Raw genomic sequence first — 17,711 nt, 5'->3', positions numbered from 1 at the left:
AGTTTTACAAGTGTAAGCTCAGCTCCTAGCAGAGTGCTTGGAATATACATGTGATTACTCAGCCCACATTTTTACGTATACTTATAGTAAACCACCATGGACAGAGAAGCCTGGCAGGGGTCACAGTCATGCAGTCCATGGGGCTGCAGAAAGTCAGACACAACTGAGCACACACAGACCCAAATGACCACATCTCAGGTGCTATTACCATTCTCTGCCTCAAGAAGGCTCCCTGCAGCTAATGTTTAAAAGGACTACTGGGGACCAGAAAATCACTCCAAATTAATAAAGATCTCTTCCAACCCAGCCGCTCCCAGGGAGAAGAGATAGATGACTTCAACCCATTAAATATTTAGCAAATACCATTAAGAGATACTCTGAGAGACAACAGAAGACCAGAGTTGAAGTAGGGAAGGTTCAATCACCTTTAAGAAGAATTAAAGTTACTTAAGTGCAGTATATCTGGCCTTCACATACATCATTTAGCCTCATAGAAATTTGGGCAAATCGCAAATTTTATTAAAAAAAAAAAAAAAAAAAAGAAGGCTCAAAGACATAACTTTAAAAGTTAAGTTGTGAGCACAAGGACAAAATTTAAACCCAGATTTGTTTAAAACCAAATCTCATGTCCTTACCAATGTAACACATTACCTCAGAACAAAATTTAGTTTCATCTTAAAAATTTTAAATCAAAAAATTGACAAATAACATACATTTATAAAATAAACAAGTTACAACAAAAAAAAAATTAAAATAAATAACAAATTATCTTCTTTTTAAAGCAAGCACACTCACCTGCCCTGCTTTACTGAACCGGTGGCCTGCCAATATCATATGAAACGCATATTTTCTAACCATGGGACTCTTCATGTTTATAAAGCAATGTGCCGCCTGTTCCAAAAGAAGTGCACTTCGAAGATCAGAATCCTATTGAATGTTTAAAGAAACAGAAGGTTAATTTCACAAAAATTATAGTTAATTAGTGAAAACACATTTTCTTCCTTAAAATGATATACAGTGTATCCAATATAAATTAGTAGTATCTGAGGACAGAGATCAAGAGACAATCCAGTCTTGATGATTCTTTCTTCCAGTAAGCACAAATTTTTAAAAAAGTTCAAATAAGTCTCTACCATGAAATATTTTCTTTTGCTTTAAATAAAGCCAAAAGTCTGGTTGTGATATGCACCATGCAATAAATCTGTGAAGAAATGCAATCCCTTTTCAAATGGCAAAAAAAGATTATAAACTGAGAATTAATACAGGTATACTGACTTGAACCAGAAAACGGAGTACAGAAAAACAGATTCATATCTAATTTCTTCTGGAAACGGATCTGTGACATACAATAGCCTATTTCTATTCATCCAATAAAAGAGGAAAGCCAAAACAGAATGTGTGCAGATCATTAAATAATCAAATCTGTTACTTTATCCTCTATAAAGGTTTACTATACTTAAAAGGAATTCTCAGTTTTGCTCTAGTTTAAAACAGCCAAAGAAACTGCTTTTCATTAAAACATCCAGAAGGTTTCCCCTTCAAAGATTATCACCTACTATTAGTATATTAGTAAATGGTACAACTCAAATTAGTTTCCACTGCAGCTGACTTACGACAGAGTCTACAAAAACCACATTGTACATTTATAGCCTCACCCATAAGGACAATCTTTCAACTGACAGAGCCATCATCACTTGACAAATAACTGAGAAAGTACTGAAGGTTGCTGATCAAGCATCAACAACATTGTCACCAAACTTTCTCTAGCTTTTCAGCTGTTCTCAAGCTGAACTTACCATGCCCTTCCATGTGTTCTGCTCCATTATTTTCCCCAGGGAAAGTTGAAAACAGAAAACATTGACTTTAAATGCAATAATTTCAACAAATTATAGTCACATCAAAAGTGTTCATAGACTATTGATTACTGCAACTACCTCCATAGCAATCATAAAATTATATCAGAGTGGAAACATCTGAGGAAAAGCATTCAGTAAATGGTAGATATTATCCATTTCAGACCCCCTCATAACAAAAACTAAATGATCAGATGATTTTCTTAGTTAATTAGATCCAAAAGCTAGTGAGTGGGAAAATTAGGAATGTATAGTTAACAAGCAGTTGTTAACCAAGGCATCAGAATTACTTGGGGAAGATAGGGTGCTTGCTTCTCTATTTTTTTTAGGAAAATGCTTTTTTCATAAAAAATTATTAACTATGGCCTCTTTTTTTTTTCCCCTTTAAGAATGAATGTTTGAAGAAAAAAAGGAAGTATCTAAAAGGAAGTATCTTTCTTCCCCACTTCATGCCTCATCTGACTCCGGGATAACTGCCATTACCAACCTGGCGCTGGTGCGTGTCACTTCTCTCCTTCTAAATACGTATGTACTTATATGTTAAATGCCACAGCTTTTCTTATACAGAAATAGTATTACACTGAGTATTATCTCACTTTTTACCTTAGTATCATACATCTTTCCAAAACATCTACATCTCTCATTTCTTTTAAAGCCATGCTGTATTCTATTATATAAATGCATAATTTATTAATATAGTCTCCACTTATTTATTAATATTTTAATAAATATCTCCATAATTTATTAATATTAGTCTCCACAATATTGATTCAATATTGCCACACATTTTTACTACTACAAAAAAAACTCTTCCATAAACATCTTTAAAAAATATTTTTTAATAACTGTACAAATATTTTTATTAGACAGTGTTTGGAAATAGAAGTGCTGAGTTAATGAAAGCTATGCATATACTTCAAATTCCAATCAATATATAATGTATATTGATACAAAAAAGGTCATATCAGTTAAAAACTCTCAGAGAGTAAGAGTTTACTTTCTACTCTACCCAACCAAAAATAAATTTTAAGATTTTTGACCTTTTTCATAAAAGAAAAATAATACTTAGTTCCTCAACTTAGACTTCTTTAATAGTAAGGCTGTTCATCTACCATATGTTTAAGGGTCTTTGTACTTTTTCTGCAAACTGCCCGTTAAGCCCATGTGTGAATGGGTTTTTGTGATTATCTAGTTTGTAAGAACCCTTTGTACACTTAATCAATATTAAGCCTTTGTCATACATTTGCAAATAGTTTTTCCCAGTTTTGCTATAAAAGAGTCTATTCTTTAGTAGTCAAACATACTATTTTCAGTTTCATGGCTTCAAAATACTGCAAACTAAGAAAGAATGTTATCATTCCTAAATTTAAAAAAATGCTCTTCCATATTTTCTTGTGTGTGTGTGCATGTGGATGTTCAGTCACTCAGTCATGTCCGACTCTTTGTGACCCTATGGACTGCAGCCCGCCAGGCTCCACTGTTCATGGAATTTTCCAAGCAAAGAATGGTTGCCATTTCCTACTCCAGGGATCTTCCTGACCCAGGGACCAAACCCATGTCTCTTGCATTTCCTACAGTGGCAGGCAGATTCTTTACCACTGCACCACCTGGGAAGCTCCATATTTTCTTTGAGGTTGTTTTGTTTTTTCATTTTTTAGCTTAATCAAGATATAATTATATTATGCAATGAGTAAGATAGGAATCAGTTAATCAGGTGTCACAATACCATTCAGTGATTAATCTAACATTTCTCACTAATATGATACAATGACACCCAATCATATGTAGCATTTAAATTCTCATTCTATTCTATTACTTTATCATTAATATCTACAACAGGTAGATACCCTCTAATTCTATTTTGGAATTTAGGTTTCTCAATGGAGTCAGTTTAAGTCCAATAAATTTCTCAAGTTTATTCCCAGCAATGCACACACATCCACACACACACACACACACACACATACATGCACACACAAAGCATAAAAACATCTTAATTCTCTACAAAGCTTCATTATCCTGCAAAACTTGGTGGGCAGCAATCCTGGACATTCTGATTAAAATAAGGAATATACACTAGACAATTTTGGTGGTGTGTAATGATTCTATTAAGATTGTACATCAATTGAGAACCAGGACAGTAAATCCTCAACAGTCTCCACTCTAACTGGATTGACCAATTCAAGAAAGACCTGGCAAGTCCACAGCATATATTAACTTAGCTGAAGCAAAATGTGCCCCTGCGTTCAGTAAAGCTGCTGAGAGTTGATCTGCAGGGCTAAACACTGCACTTCTATCTCACTGCAGCTTTGTTTTTTGCTTAGTTCCTGTCTTACAGACACCTAAAGTAGGGAAACATTGCTTTGAAACCAACAAATGGCCCCGAAAAGAATGCTAACTATCATCAGTGTTGCTGGAAGAAAAATGGCAGAATGTCACAGAGGGACAGTTTTATCCAAAAAGCAGAGGCTTTGAATGTTTGAAGTATACAATTTTACTTCAGTGGCAATTCACAACCATGCTATGACAAGGCCATCATGCATGCTCTATGAGGAGCTGAGAAAAGAAAAAACCCATGGTGCCACTTCAGCAAGAACTCCAGTCTGTGAACTTTGCCCACAACCAGATATAAAATCATTTGGGGTAGAGGCTTCACTAAAAACTTCCATAAAAACACAGCTGATAAAGACAACAAACTTCACTGAATCAGATCTCAAGGATGGCATGGCACTAAGATTTTTTTCCTTTGCATAATTGTGAAATTAATAGGAAAGGTGCTAACAGCTGACCAACTTACCACAGGAACAGAACAGTTCCTCCCAAGCCGGAGAAACTAATAAAAAACTGCTGCTATTACTATACCTCTGATAAGCTGATTTATTTGCATTTAAATGGAGTAACACACAAAAAGCATTACAGGACCAGAATAAATGTTCAACACAGAAATACAGACACAAGTAGAGGGAAAGCATCATGGTTTAAAGCACCAAATTTAGACATACTACCTATGTGCTGATAAATGTGACATGTTTTATCATTAAGCTGCATTTGCTCTGCCATGCTGAAAAACCCAGAGCACGACCCAAGAATAAGATCCACTCGCCCACAAACTTACAGTGCAAACAACAAACTCAAAGCTCAACTCTTCATCCAGGCCTCACAGCTGTCAAGTGCTATAATGGTATTAACACAACACTAGGAAAAACAATTTCTGAGTGTCAAGACTATGTGACTCAGTTCTCGACCCTCAGGATAAATGCACCTGTCATTTTATACAGCTTTTCCAGTAAACAAAAGTACAATAAATATAAATTATTAGCTAAAATTTAATATCTTAGACACATTATGCCTAGCAGTCTCTACTTTCAAGTTACTTCAAAGAAATACCTGAAAAGCACACTAGAAAAGGCCACTAAAAATCACAACTTCCAGGGAAATACACACATTCACCCCCATCTTTCACCCCAAAACAGTAAAAGACAATGATAAATTTTCTAGAATTTCATGACAAAATAAATCATCCAGCTTTGAAAAAGGGTTAAAAAAAAAAAAAAAAAAAGAGAGTTGGAAAGAAAAAACAGTGAAAGAAAATAATGTTACAATGAGACACAAGAATCTGCTCTAATAAAAGAAATTTTATTCCAAGCTTCTAAACCATAAACTCCTTTAACAGTCACTGATAATTCCTAGGCTGAAAAACATGGCCAACATATTCAAACCTAAGTTAAGATAATTTATTAAAAGACAGAACATCAACACATTCAAGAACCTATACTCAGCTCTACCAAACAGGTTAATGTCTGACAACTGTTCGTATTGGTCAGTGTCCACATAGTATCAATCATAAAATATTTTTAATATCATCCCTTAGCCTACTTAGTTGTATCCTAAGAAACCTTTTTAGAATAATTAATGGTTCAGCTCAACAAACATCTGTAAATCATATACCATGTGTCAAGCCCAGTGTTAGGCACTAGGGAAAAACAAAGTTGAAAGCAACAGTTTCCTATCTCCAAGAAGCTAACAGCTTAAACATAAATTTTCAGTATATGCTATGGTGGTCTCACAGCATGTAAGAGGGCAGGACAGACACACTGAAGAAACCTGGGGACTGTCTGAAGGATCTGACTGAGAGCAGAACCACTGAACTGAGGTGAAGAAAAGATGAAATGGGACGAAGTCCAGGAGAAGGACATTAAGGACATGAACCAGGGTAATAATAGGAGGGATTTTAAGAAGAGAAAGGTAAGTGAAATATCTGAAGTTATAACAAGAACACATATTTAAGAAGTTAAAAAGTCCTGTGTCACTAACAGTATAGAAGACTATAGGAGCATCTCAAATAGTTTCTGCCTTGAGCAAATTAGGAGCTGGTTGGCTGTAATTTAAGATCATGATCTACAAAGTATTAAGTTTAGTTATTGATATGTAGACTCAAAGGTGCACTGGAAACACTTGAATAGTTGAGTCTAAAAGACAGTTGGTCATTCAAATCTAAAGTTTCAGGCCATTCAAATCTAAAGCTCCAGGGCTGCAGAGATTTGAGACTGAAAATCATAACTGTAAACAGATTACACAAAAGTAAAAAGGCACAATGGTCCAAGGGTTAAAACCCTAGGTTAAGTTAATATTTAAGGGGTAAACAAAGGTGTTTGTTTTTTCTGTTCTTGAGCACTCATCTAAAAAAACATGTCTTTAATCATATTACTGCCATTCTTTACAAGCCTATAGTCAATGCAACTTAATATTGTTGGAAACCTGAAATAGCAGCTATGAGCAGGTTTTTCCTCCTTTTAAAATATTCATAATATAGAATTTTTAAAATGTTTAGGATGATTTAGCAAGTTCATATGAATAAAAACAAAATTAAAAATTCCCGAATATTTCTAAGTATTGATTTTACATCAGGAATGATGTATATGCATGTTGCTTTAAATACTGTTATCCATAAGCAAAACCTAATTCACAGAAGACATACAATGCATGGTTGTGGTTAATAATCATGTAGACTTAAAATGTATAAATAAAATAAATCCTGTTTACAAAACATTGCATTTAAAATTAATTCTACAAATTACTAAAGTAGCCAGGTTATAAATTCCAAAAAAGAGATCCCCCTTTAATTTTGTTCTGCATACCCTTCTCAAGAAGAAAGAAAATACTTTTTAAAAAATATGAAAAAATACTAATTAAAACAAGTACTACACAGTTTTAGTACCTCACTGGTCAACCGTATTAGGAGAGCTGCAGCCTCTGAATATTTGCCTTGGCTTTTTAAGATTTCAGCACTAAGCAATACACATCTTTCAGCCAATACCATATTCCTAAAGAAAAATAGTCAAGAAAAATATAATTAGCACTATAATAATATTTTAGTACATCACAGTAACCCTGAGTTCAATAAAAACTTCCAATTCTAAAAGAGATCCATATCATATATATGCTAGAACATAACCAGAACCAGCAGTTAGTAAACAAAACCTGCTTTCAGACATAAAGGAAGGTACACATTTCACCCAGATTTCTTTTCTTTCCTTACTGTAAACTCTGGTTATGTGTATTTCATTTTACTGGCTACTTTCAGGAATACTGAGACATTTTCTCTGTGGTAGTACTACTGGAGATACTGAGGAGCTAGTGCTGTCTAGCTGTTCCTGACCAAAATCTTCTTTTTGAAAATATTAAATCAGCTGATTTTTCTCATGGACTTCTACCATCAAAAATCTAGAATTGGATTATTTATTCTTGAATAAAAATAAATGAAAACTGAGAAATTTCAAGATGGAATTCTTTTGTTCAGAAATACAGTTGACCCTAGAACAAGTCAGGGGGTGGGGCTGCTGACCGCCCAGTGTAGTCCAAAATATGCGGTTGGCCCTCAGTACCCACAGTTACATATCCATGGATTCAACCAACCTAGGATTGTGTAGTACTGTAGTACATATTTTGTGAAAAAATACATGTATAAGTTGGACCCGCAGAGATCAAACCCATTTTGATCAAGGGTCAACTGAAGCAGCACAGTTCTTCTCATTTTACATTCTAATCCTTATATGAAAATACCACTTGACCTTAAAATTACAACCAAAGATCACTAACTTGAAGGCCATTCTGAAGTTATACTTTTAAAATACAATTCATTGCTTCCAAAATTACTGTAGTGATCTGCCATAAACTTTCTACAAACCATGATATTTCTTAGAGGGTTGGTATTTATGACTATCTGAGAATGTTTTGGCTCCCCAGGTGGCTCAGTGGTAAAGAATCTGCCCGCCAATATAGGAGACATGGGTTTGATCCCTGGGCTGGGAAGATCCCCTGGAGAAAGAAATGGCAACCCACTCAAGTATTCTTTCCCGGGAAATTCCATGGACAGAGGTGCCTGGTGGGCTCTAGTCCACGGGGTCACAAAGAGTCAGACATGACTTAGCAACTAAACAACAACAACGTACATATACTACAACACGCTCAAAATGCTCAGTTCTTAAAAGAATCTTTAGTAAACTTTGTAAATCTAACGCAATTGTTTTATTTTTGTCTTCACAAATTCCCCCATATGATCAGTTATGAAGTCACAAGGCTACCACAAGTCTAGGACTTTATTGTTTCTTTAAGCTGCATTTTAAACTCATTGTATCAAGCAGTGGAAGTGCTACAGATGCAAGCATTTCTAAAACAAAATCCCTATCTAAATGCAGAAACTGACATAAAACAGATAATGATGAATAGAGTACAACTAATTTTTATTATGATATGAGAGATAAAGGAGGGAAGGGAAAGCTTCATAAGAAATTTATCCAGATAAATAGGACTGCATCAGTTAAAAAGTGGGACATGGCATTCTAAGGGCACTGCTAAAGTATACTGTATTTTAAGAAAATTTATTTATATTTTAATATTTCTCAGATCTGGGAGATTCTTAAAATTGCTATGCATAACTAATGTAGTGTTTCTAATTTATCCCCAAATATCTATTACATTTATGATAAACCTTACCAATCATGGTAACTTAGAAGGAGGATTATACAGTAAATGCATGACAGTTAAGAGTGTATTTAGAAAAAGCATACAATCTGTTGTGAACAGGAGGACAAAACCAGATTGTCATATAGCTATCTGGGTCAATGGATATTTTCACTTTTGTCTTGCATCATTCCACATGAATCTCTCCAAAAGCTCTGGGCTTCATGAAGAAATCTTCTCAGAGAAAGGACTTTACAGGACTTCATGAGAACTTTAGCCCTTTGTGGATAAAGGACTTTAAAGGACTTCAGGCTCCCTTACTGCCTCCCTCTCACAGTTCTTCTACCTTCTGAAACTCTTTTTCAGAATTCTTCAAAGGTTCCTCTTTGACAGAAGGCTGTTTCTTCTGCCAGAAACTTCCAATATATTCTCAAACAATTATAAAAAGGGCAGGATTTGATACTGGCTCAACCATTTATCAACTGCATCCCCTTCGGTTCAGGTGCTCAGTCGTCTCTGACTCTTTGTGACCCCATGGACTGCAGCATGCCAGGCCTCCCTGTCCATCACCAACTCCCAGAGCTTATTCAAACTTATGTTCATTGAGTCAATGATGCCATCCAACCATCTTAATCCTCTGTCGTCCCCTTCTCTTCCCGCCTTCAATCTTTCCCAGCATCAGGGTCTTTTCAAATGAGTCAGTTCTTCACACCAGGTGGCCAAAGTACTGGAGTTTCAGCGTCAGCATCAGTCCTTCTAATGAATATTCAGGACTGATTTCCTTTAGGATGGACTGGTTGGATCTCCTTGCAGTCCAAAGGACTCTCAAGAGTCTTCTCCAACACCACAGTTCAAAAACATCAATTCTTTGGCGCTCAGCTTTCTTTATAGTTCAACTCTTCATATCCATACATGCTGCTGCTGCTGCTAAGTTATTTCAGTTATGTCCAACTCTGTGCGACCCCATAGACTGCAGCCCACCAGGCTCCCCGGTCCCTGGGATTCTCCAGGCAAGAACACTGGAGTGGGTTGCCATTTCCTTCTCCAATGCATGAAAGTGAAAGTGAAGTCGCTCAGCTGTGTCTGACTATTAGCGACCCCATGGACTCCAGCCTACCAGGCTCCTCCTTCCATGGGATTTTCCAGGCAAGAGTACTGGAGTGGGTCTCCACTGCATTCTCCACATCCATACATGACTACTGGAAAAACCACAGCCTTGACTCCACAGACCTTTGTTGGCAAAGTAATGTCTCTGCTTTTGAATATACTGTCTAGGTTGCTCTTAACTTTTCTTCCAAGGAGCAAGTGTCTTTTAATTTCACAGCTACAGTCACCATCTGCAGTGATTTTGGAGCCCCCCAAAATACTCTCATTGTTTCCACTGTTTCCCCATCTATTTCCCATGAAGTGATGGGACCAGATATCATGATCTTTGTTTTCTGAATGTTGAGCTCTAAGCCAACTTTTTCACTCTCCTCTTTCATCAAAAGGCTCTTAAGTTCTTCTTTGCTTTCTGCCATAAGGGTGGGGCCAATTGCATATCTGAGGTTATTGATATTTCTCCCGGCAATCTTGATTCCAGCCTGCGCTTCATCCAGCCCAGCGTTTCTCATCATGTACTCTGCATATAAATTAAATAAGCAGGGTGACAATATACAGCCTTGATGTACTCCTTTCCCAATTTGGAACCAGTCTGTTGTTCCATGTCCAGTTCTAACTGCTGCTTCCTGACCTGGATACAGATTTCTCAAGAGGCAGATCAGGTGGTCTGGTATTCCCATCTTTTGAAGAATTTTCCAAAGTTTGTGGTGATTCACGCAGTCAAAGGCTTTGGAATTGTCTATAAAGCAGATGTTCTTCTGGAACTCTCTTGTGCAATTTCAATAATCCAACGGATGTTGGCAATTTGATCTCTGGTTCCTCTGCCTTTTCTAAAACCAGCTTGAACGTCTGGAAGTTCATGGTCCACATACTGTTGAAGCCTGGACAATTTTGAGCAATACTTTACTAGCATGTGAGATGAGTGCAACTGTGTGATAGTTTGAGCATTCTTTGGGAATAGAATGAAAAGTGACCTTTTCCAGTCCTGTGGCCACTGCTGAGTTTTCCAAATTTGCTGGCATATTGAGTGCAGCACTTTCACAGCATCATCTTTTAGGATTTGAAATAACTCAACTGGAATATCATCACCTCCACTAGCTTTGTTCAGTGTTTCTTCCTAAGGCCCACTTGACTTTGCATTCCAGGATGTCTGGCTCTGGGTGAGTGATCATACCATCGTGATTATCTGGGGCATGAAGATCTTTTTTGTATAGTTCTTCTGTGTATTCTTGCCGCCTCTTCTTAATATCTCCTGCTTCTCTTAGGTGCATACCATTTCTGTCCTTTATTGAGCTCATCTTTGCATGAAATGTTCCCTTGATATCTCTAATTTTCTTGAAGAGATCGCTAGTCTTTCCCATTCTGTTGTTTTCCTCTATTTCTTTGCACTGATCACTTACGAAGGCTTTCTTATCTCTCCTTGCTATTCTTTGGAACTCTGCATTCAAGTGGGTGTATCTTTCCTTTTCTCCTTTGCTTTTCGCTTCTCTTCTTTTCACAGCTGTTTTTAAGGCCTCGTCAGACAACTATTTGGCTTTTTTTGCATTTCTTTTTGTTGGAGATGGTCTTGATCCCTATCTCCTGTACAATGTCACGAACCTCCATCCATGGTTCCTTAGGCACTCTATCAGATCTAATCCTTTGAATCTATTTCTCACTTCCACTGTATAATCATAAGGGATTTTATTTAGGTCATACCTGAATAGCCTAGTGGTTCTCCCTACTTTCTTCAATTTAAGTCTGAATTTGGCAATAAGGAGTTCATGATCTGAGCCACAGTCAGCTCCTGGTCTTGTTTGTGCTGACTGTCCAAAGCTTCTCCATCTTTGGCTGCAAAGAACATAATCAATCTGATTTCGGTGTTGACCATCTGGTGATGTCCATGTGTAGAGTCTTCTCTTGTGTGAAGAGGGTGCTTGCTATGATCAGTGTGTTCACTTGGCAGAACTCTATTAGTCTTTGCCCTGCTTCATTCTGTACTCCAAGGTCAAATTTGCCTGTTACTCCAGGTGTTTCTTGACTTCCTACTTTTGCATTCCAGTCCCCTATAATGAAAAGGACATCTTTGTTTGGGTGTTAGTTCTAGAAGGTCTTGTAGATCTTCACAGAACCGTTCAACTTCAGCTTCTTCAGCATTACTGGTTGGGGCATAGACTTGATTACCGTGTTATTGCACAGTTTGCCTTGGAAACAAACAGAGATCATTCTGTCGTTTTTGAGATTGCATCCAAATACTGCATTTCAGACTCTTTTGCTGACTATGAAATTTACTCCATTTCTTCGAAGGGATTATTGCCCATAGTAGTAGACATAATGGTCATCTGAGTTAAATTCACCCATTCCAGCAAGTTAAACTCTTTTGTTTCAATCTCCTTGTGGGTAGAATGCAGTAATAATAGTATCCACCGTTTCATACGTTTGTTGTAAAGATTAAATGAGCATATAAATTACTTTGGCACAGTGGTAAACGCTGAGTGCTTAATCAGTGTTAATCTTTATTACTAGTGCTGTATTCTAAACACATTATTATGACTACTACTTCAACACTATAGCAGACAAAGCTACCTTTGTGTCCCCATCTTTTAATTTTTCCATTCTACATAGAAAAGGCTAGTATTAATCTTTCTGAAAAATAACCATGTCAAAGCTCTACTCAAATATTCAGTAACTCCCCATTTATTAAACATAAATCTTAACCACAGCTTAAAAATAGTAATAAATGAGAGTTAATGTTCTCCCACACTGATTTCTCTCATAACACCTTTCCATATACACAAAACCCTCTAATCTAGCCCAGGCTCTCTTCCTTTTCTCCAGTAATGTTACATCCAAAATACTGTTCCTGCCAACCAAAATTCCTGAAATACCTTTATGGTTCTTAAATCCCAGCCACGTTTCTTTCAAGGTCTATTCCTCAAACATACCATAAAACCTTGTCTGGACCAACTTTCATAGTCTCCTTTACAGGCGGTGAGTTCTAACTTCCATGGAGTTTCAACAGAACTCACTACATGTACAAAACGTTTCTCCTTTTCTTCCCGAGACTATTATCTACCTCTCTGTATTTGCCTATTTAACAAGGAAAAGTTCAAACTAGCTAATTCCTGGCTTAATAGTAGTTAAAGTTAAAAATGTTCTCAAAACACAAATCGCCCTCAATGAAACAAGTAAGTTCAACATTACATATAACTAATTCCTAACTACACATCTTTCCAGGAAAGGAAAATGTAGTAAAACACTGGTTTTAAATGATCACCTCATCTATATATTAACTTGATTTGGGAGCTTAAGATTAAAACATAAAAAAACAAAGAGCCACTTATATCTAATTACAATATAAATGTCAAGTTTATCTCTAAAGGGATAGAACATAAATATTCTAGTCACCTACTTGCAGATATCCCTATATGTCTGAATTGCTGTATCCATATAATGTGCAGGGTATGGCCTGGGTGCTCCTGGCTGAAGAAAAGCTGACACAGCTGCCATTTCCTAGAGGGAAAGACATCACAGTATTTCAAAATGAGAAAATTCTTGCTGTCAGTTTAGCATTCAGAGGCTAAAAACTGGAATGCAGTTCACTGAGTTTTTTTATGTAGCCACATATATAAATTCGATAGCCTAATGCAGACTTGGAAATAATTACGTTTATATGCTTTCAGTTTTAAAGTTCTCCAATCACATTCCAAAGTCTGTCATTCACTATTTAAATGAGTGGTTTTCAAGAAGACCTAGTAAACACTTTTGGTCATGGTCTGTAACTATGAAGTAAGATTTCTGCTGCCACCTCCTTGTTACTGCCTATTCCTTAAAGACTAGAGAACAGACCAATGATAGAACCATAGAGAAACAGAGTGCATCTGTTTCCAATTTATTGGCTTCGATATTTGAAAACAGAGCTCATAACAACTTGTACTATATACCTTTCACCTCTTACAAACTCTATGGTTCATATGCTGTATCAGAAGGCACAAAAACCATTTCTGAAACTGATCTGTCAGCTTTTTAGGACTTCTTACTTCAAAGACCCATTCCATTGTTAATAATTCAAATAATACACAATGGTGCTAAAGGATTTAAAAATGAAGATGAGTGGCTTCCCTGGCAGTCCAGTGCAGGGAGGCATAGGTTCCATCCCTAGTGGGGAACTGGGATCCTGTATGCCTCACTGTGAAGCCAAAAAAGAGAAAAGAAATGAAGATAAAAATGAAGGTTTTGGACTCTTAGTAAAATGCTGTATTACATTCATACTTGTAGTCTCATATAGACCAACTTTTAATAAAAATTTAACTAGAAATAAATGAAACTTCCATAAATCGGAGGGAAATTTGCTAATGCCAACCTACTTTTAGGATGAATAAACACTTTACTGCAACAGTTTTTAAAATAGAGGAAAAAACACAAAAATAATTTATGTAAAAAATGGGATATGATTAAAGCCTTTAACCTGACAGTCTATTTAAGTTCCATGACAGTATGAACCCTGCCTGTTTCAGAATATCTGTATCCTCAGCATCCAACGCAAAAATTTACTGAAGAAACTGAACGAAAATATGTGATCTCCATGTGACAAAATTTTCTACGGCTCTGAAACATCATGTTTTCTTAATTAGCTTATATTTTAATTAATAAATATAATGAATACACATAGGATTCTATATTACACAAAAAAACTAAAATACATTACATATATAGCATGAAAGTGGAAATGTTAGTTACTCAGTCATGCCTGACTTTTTGAGATCCCATGGACTGTAGCCCACCAGACTTCTCTGTCCATGGAATTCTTGAGGCAAGAATACTGGAGTGGGTAGCCATTCCCTTCTCTAGGGGATCTTCTCAACCTGGAACCCACATCTCCTGCACTGCAGGCAGATTCTTAACCATCTGAGCCACCAGGGAAGCCCCATATATATTATATAATACTATATAAAAATACATTATATTTGCTACATATGCACTATATATACTACATACACACACACACACACACACACACACACACACATATACATACACACACACACATCAATAAAAGTATATTAAGGAAAAAATCCTGTAAGAAAAACAGGCTTTGAATTCTAAGTCACTTTCTAATTTAATTCTACAAGAAATCACAAATCAATATACATACAAGCTAACAATTTCTAAGGATACAATGAGAATATTCAGAATGATCACCCCAAGTAACTGCATGATCTTCAATAATCAACCATTAAATCATTTCTTACAGTATACAGTAACGGGTTAACACATTTTACAAAGACTTTCGTCAAGAACTGGAGTGACCTACTTAACCTTCAGCTAGTTATGACAAATTAAACTACAACATAAACTGTATTTCTCCAAAAATTTTTTTTTGGTTTTCTGTGATGTACCTTTTAACTTTATAGTTAAAATAATTAAGTATCTTAATTTTCATCAAAAAAGGCAGGCAGTATAGTCTGTGATCAATTATCTACTATGCGAATGGTAAATAGGAAGGTGGTATCAGTACACACAGAATTTTTATTCATTCAAAAATAGTTTTTCTTAGGCAAGGGGATCAAAAATAACAAATACAGAATTATAACCTTCAGCAAGAAAGTAAAAAGCTCCGAACTTAGCTGTTGCCCAAGCAGGAGCTTTTGTAATCTGTGCTTTAAGAAAATAAAAAACGAATGCCTACTCTGTGTGTGTGCGTGTGACTGGGGGGCTGGGGACGTCTCTCTAGAGATGTATACTCCCAGCCTTGCACAGCTCTTGCTCAAGGCAGGCTGCACTTCTTTCCCTGCTTACCTTCACGACAATTCCACTGGTTACGAGTTCTTTTCCCCACCCCAGGGTTCACAAACTGGTTTTGCATACTTTTTTTATTTCTTGGGATAATCTCCACCATGCTAAGCTGCCTCACACAACACCTTATGCTCTGGTTACAAAGATACATAGCTTTTATGAGGACTCTACCAGACCAATTTTTCTCTAAGGCTTATTATTTTTAGGGTAATTATAGACTACAATGATTTTTAGGTGTGCATATGTTTTAGTAGCTATGCCTTTACTTTCCAGTGTTCAATTATTTTTCCTTCATATGCATCTACTAATATGCCCAATATGCCACTAATTTGCCTCCATCTAAATGGTTTAAATGCAGTATTAATCAGATTGTAGACAGAAATGAAAAAGCTTAAATACCATAAAATCATTGAAATTTTGTGCCATAAGATTTTTCCAAACTTTCAATTTGCAGACACATTACGCATAATTTTGTAATTATGAACTTATGTTATAAAGTATTGATGAAATAATATTTAAGTCTTTGTGATTTTCTATTAGCTTATGTTAGTTAACCATAGACCAGAGGCTGTCTAGCCAAGGACAATTCATATACTTTTTCAAATACTTTTATTCATCAACATTTTCAGTTCCTGAAGGATTTTTAAAAGTTAGATGACTTTTTGCTATTTTAGCTTTACTTTTTAAAATTACTATCTTATTTTTATATATACAATATAGAATATTGTATATATATCTTTATATATATCAATATAGAATATTGTATATATATATCTTTATATATACAATAATTACTATCTTATTTTTATATATACAATCATTTTTGAGATTGCATCCAAGTACTGCATTTCGGACTCTTTTGTTAACCATGATGGCTACTATATAATACAATCTTATTTTTATATATACAGTATTAAAATAAATGCAAAATAGATGGTTATAATAGTTATTATTTAATAGTTATTAAACAGGTTATTATTATTTAATAGTTATTAAACAGGTTATCTACATGGTAATTATCAATGAAGTAGAGTTCATATGTATTTTTATTCGTCACACTGTTGTTTATAGCTTACATGTTTTTAAGAAGACATGCAGAGTGGGGAAGGGAGCACATGACCTGTGCCCTCTGCCTCCGCCACCACTGCCGCTGCCTCCTTCTGCCACTCGCTCATATGCCCCTTTGGTGTGGACCTGGTACCTCTTTTTTGAAGCAACAGCTGAGGAGACTCCTGCACATGCCATGGCCAATGAAAAGCCCAAGGGAGGAGTCACGACTGAGAATGATGATCCTAGTCATTTGAAGGGGGTTCTGTGGCGCAGTAGTAAACTAATGAAAGCCTACTGTGAACAACAGGCTTTGTCAACGAGGCAAACCAGATTCCCATCTGTCTGGATGCCAATCAATGAAACAGACACACCTGCACAGTTGGAAATGGAGGCTGAAGATACAGCTGATGTGTTTCAGTGGCAGACAAGAGGTTTCTACTAAATACGGAACCTGCTACTTAACTCCAGAATTCTGTTCCTCCAGACCAAGAAGACATTCTCAGTTAGAAAGCTGCAATTTGGTTCCACCACATCCTGACTACTACAGTACAGTTTCTCTGTTCTTTCCTTTTCCCCTTCCCCATTCTTTAACTGAACATAAAGTAACTAAGGTATGTGCACAAGCACACTGCATTTTTTTTTTTTAAACCAAATGGCCAATGGTACGCTTTGTTCAACATCGAATGGAGATGAGATGGAGAAAAATACTGGTTCTCTGAAAATATCCCTTTCCCTTTTCTCCATTAGTGGCATGTTCTTTCAGCTCTTATTTTTATATTCCAGCAACTCACTTTGTTCTAATAAAAAAAGAACATAAAAATCCTTGCATACCTTATCCAATTGGAAAATTTTAATGTTTTTCATTAATCATTTAAAACCAAGAACAATTTTATAACTTTTCTGTATGTAGCTGTTACATGCAGGGCAATCTGGCCTTATGTGGGATAAATTACCCTAAAAGAAATGAAT

The 17,711-nt window shown here is 36.0% G+C and overlaps 2 protein-coding genes across 3 annotated transcripts in view; one reads left to right on the top strand and one right to left on the bottom strand.

The window, feature by feature from the left end:
- The window catches only part of TRAPPC8 (trafficking protein particle complex subunit 8), an 82,749-nt gene that overhangs the window by 38,616 nt on the left and 26,422 nt on the right, over positions 1-17,711 (bottom strand). For both annotated transcript variants that reach the window (XM_055559405.1, XM_055559406.1), the window contains exons 10-12: positions 13,309-13,409; positions 7,072-7,177; positions 796-927 (exon numbers count right to left, since the gene is read on the bottom strand). In XM_055559405.1, the coding sequence (XP_055415380.1) occupies positions 796-927; positions 7,072-7,177; positions 13,309-13,409 (339 nt within the window). The remainder of the gene's footprint in view (positions 1-795; positions 928-7,071; positions 7,178-13,308; positions 13,410-17,711) is intronic.
- Positions 16,936-17,454, top strand: LOC129636132 (small ubiquitin-related modifier 2-like). Its single transcript, XM_055559407.1, has one exon. It carries the CDS (start codon positions 16,936-16,938, stop codon positions 17,182-17,184), a length of 249 nt encoding a protein of 82 aa, XP_055415382.1. The 3' UTR covers positions 17,185-17,454.

This window comes from Bubalus kerabau, chromosome 21 (genome assembly GCF_029407905.1).
Source record: "Bubalus kerabau isolate K-KA32 ecotype Philippines breed swamp buffalo chromosome 21, PCC_UOA_SB_1v2, whole genome shotgun sequence".
Classification (NCBI taxonomy): domain Eukaryota; kingdom Metazoa; phylum Chordata; class Mammalia; order Artiodactyla; family Bovidae; genus Bubalus; species Bubalus kerabau.
The sequence above is the reverse complement of the archived record's forward strand: the minus strand, read 5'-3'. Positions and strand labels throughout refer to the sequence as shown.

Coding starts and splice junctions, on each gene's coding strand:
- LOC129636132 (XM_055559407.1), top strand. CDS start 16,936: ATGGCCAATGAAAAGCCCAAGGGAGGAGTCACGACTGAGAATGATGAT.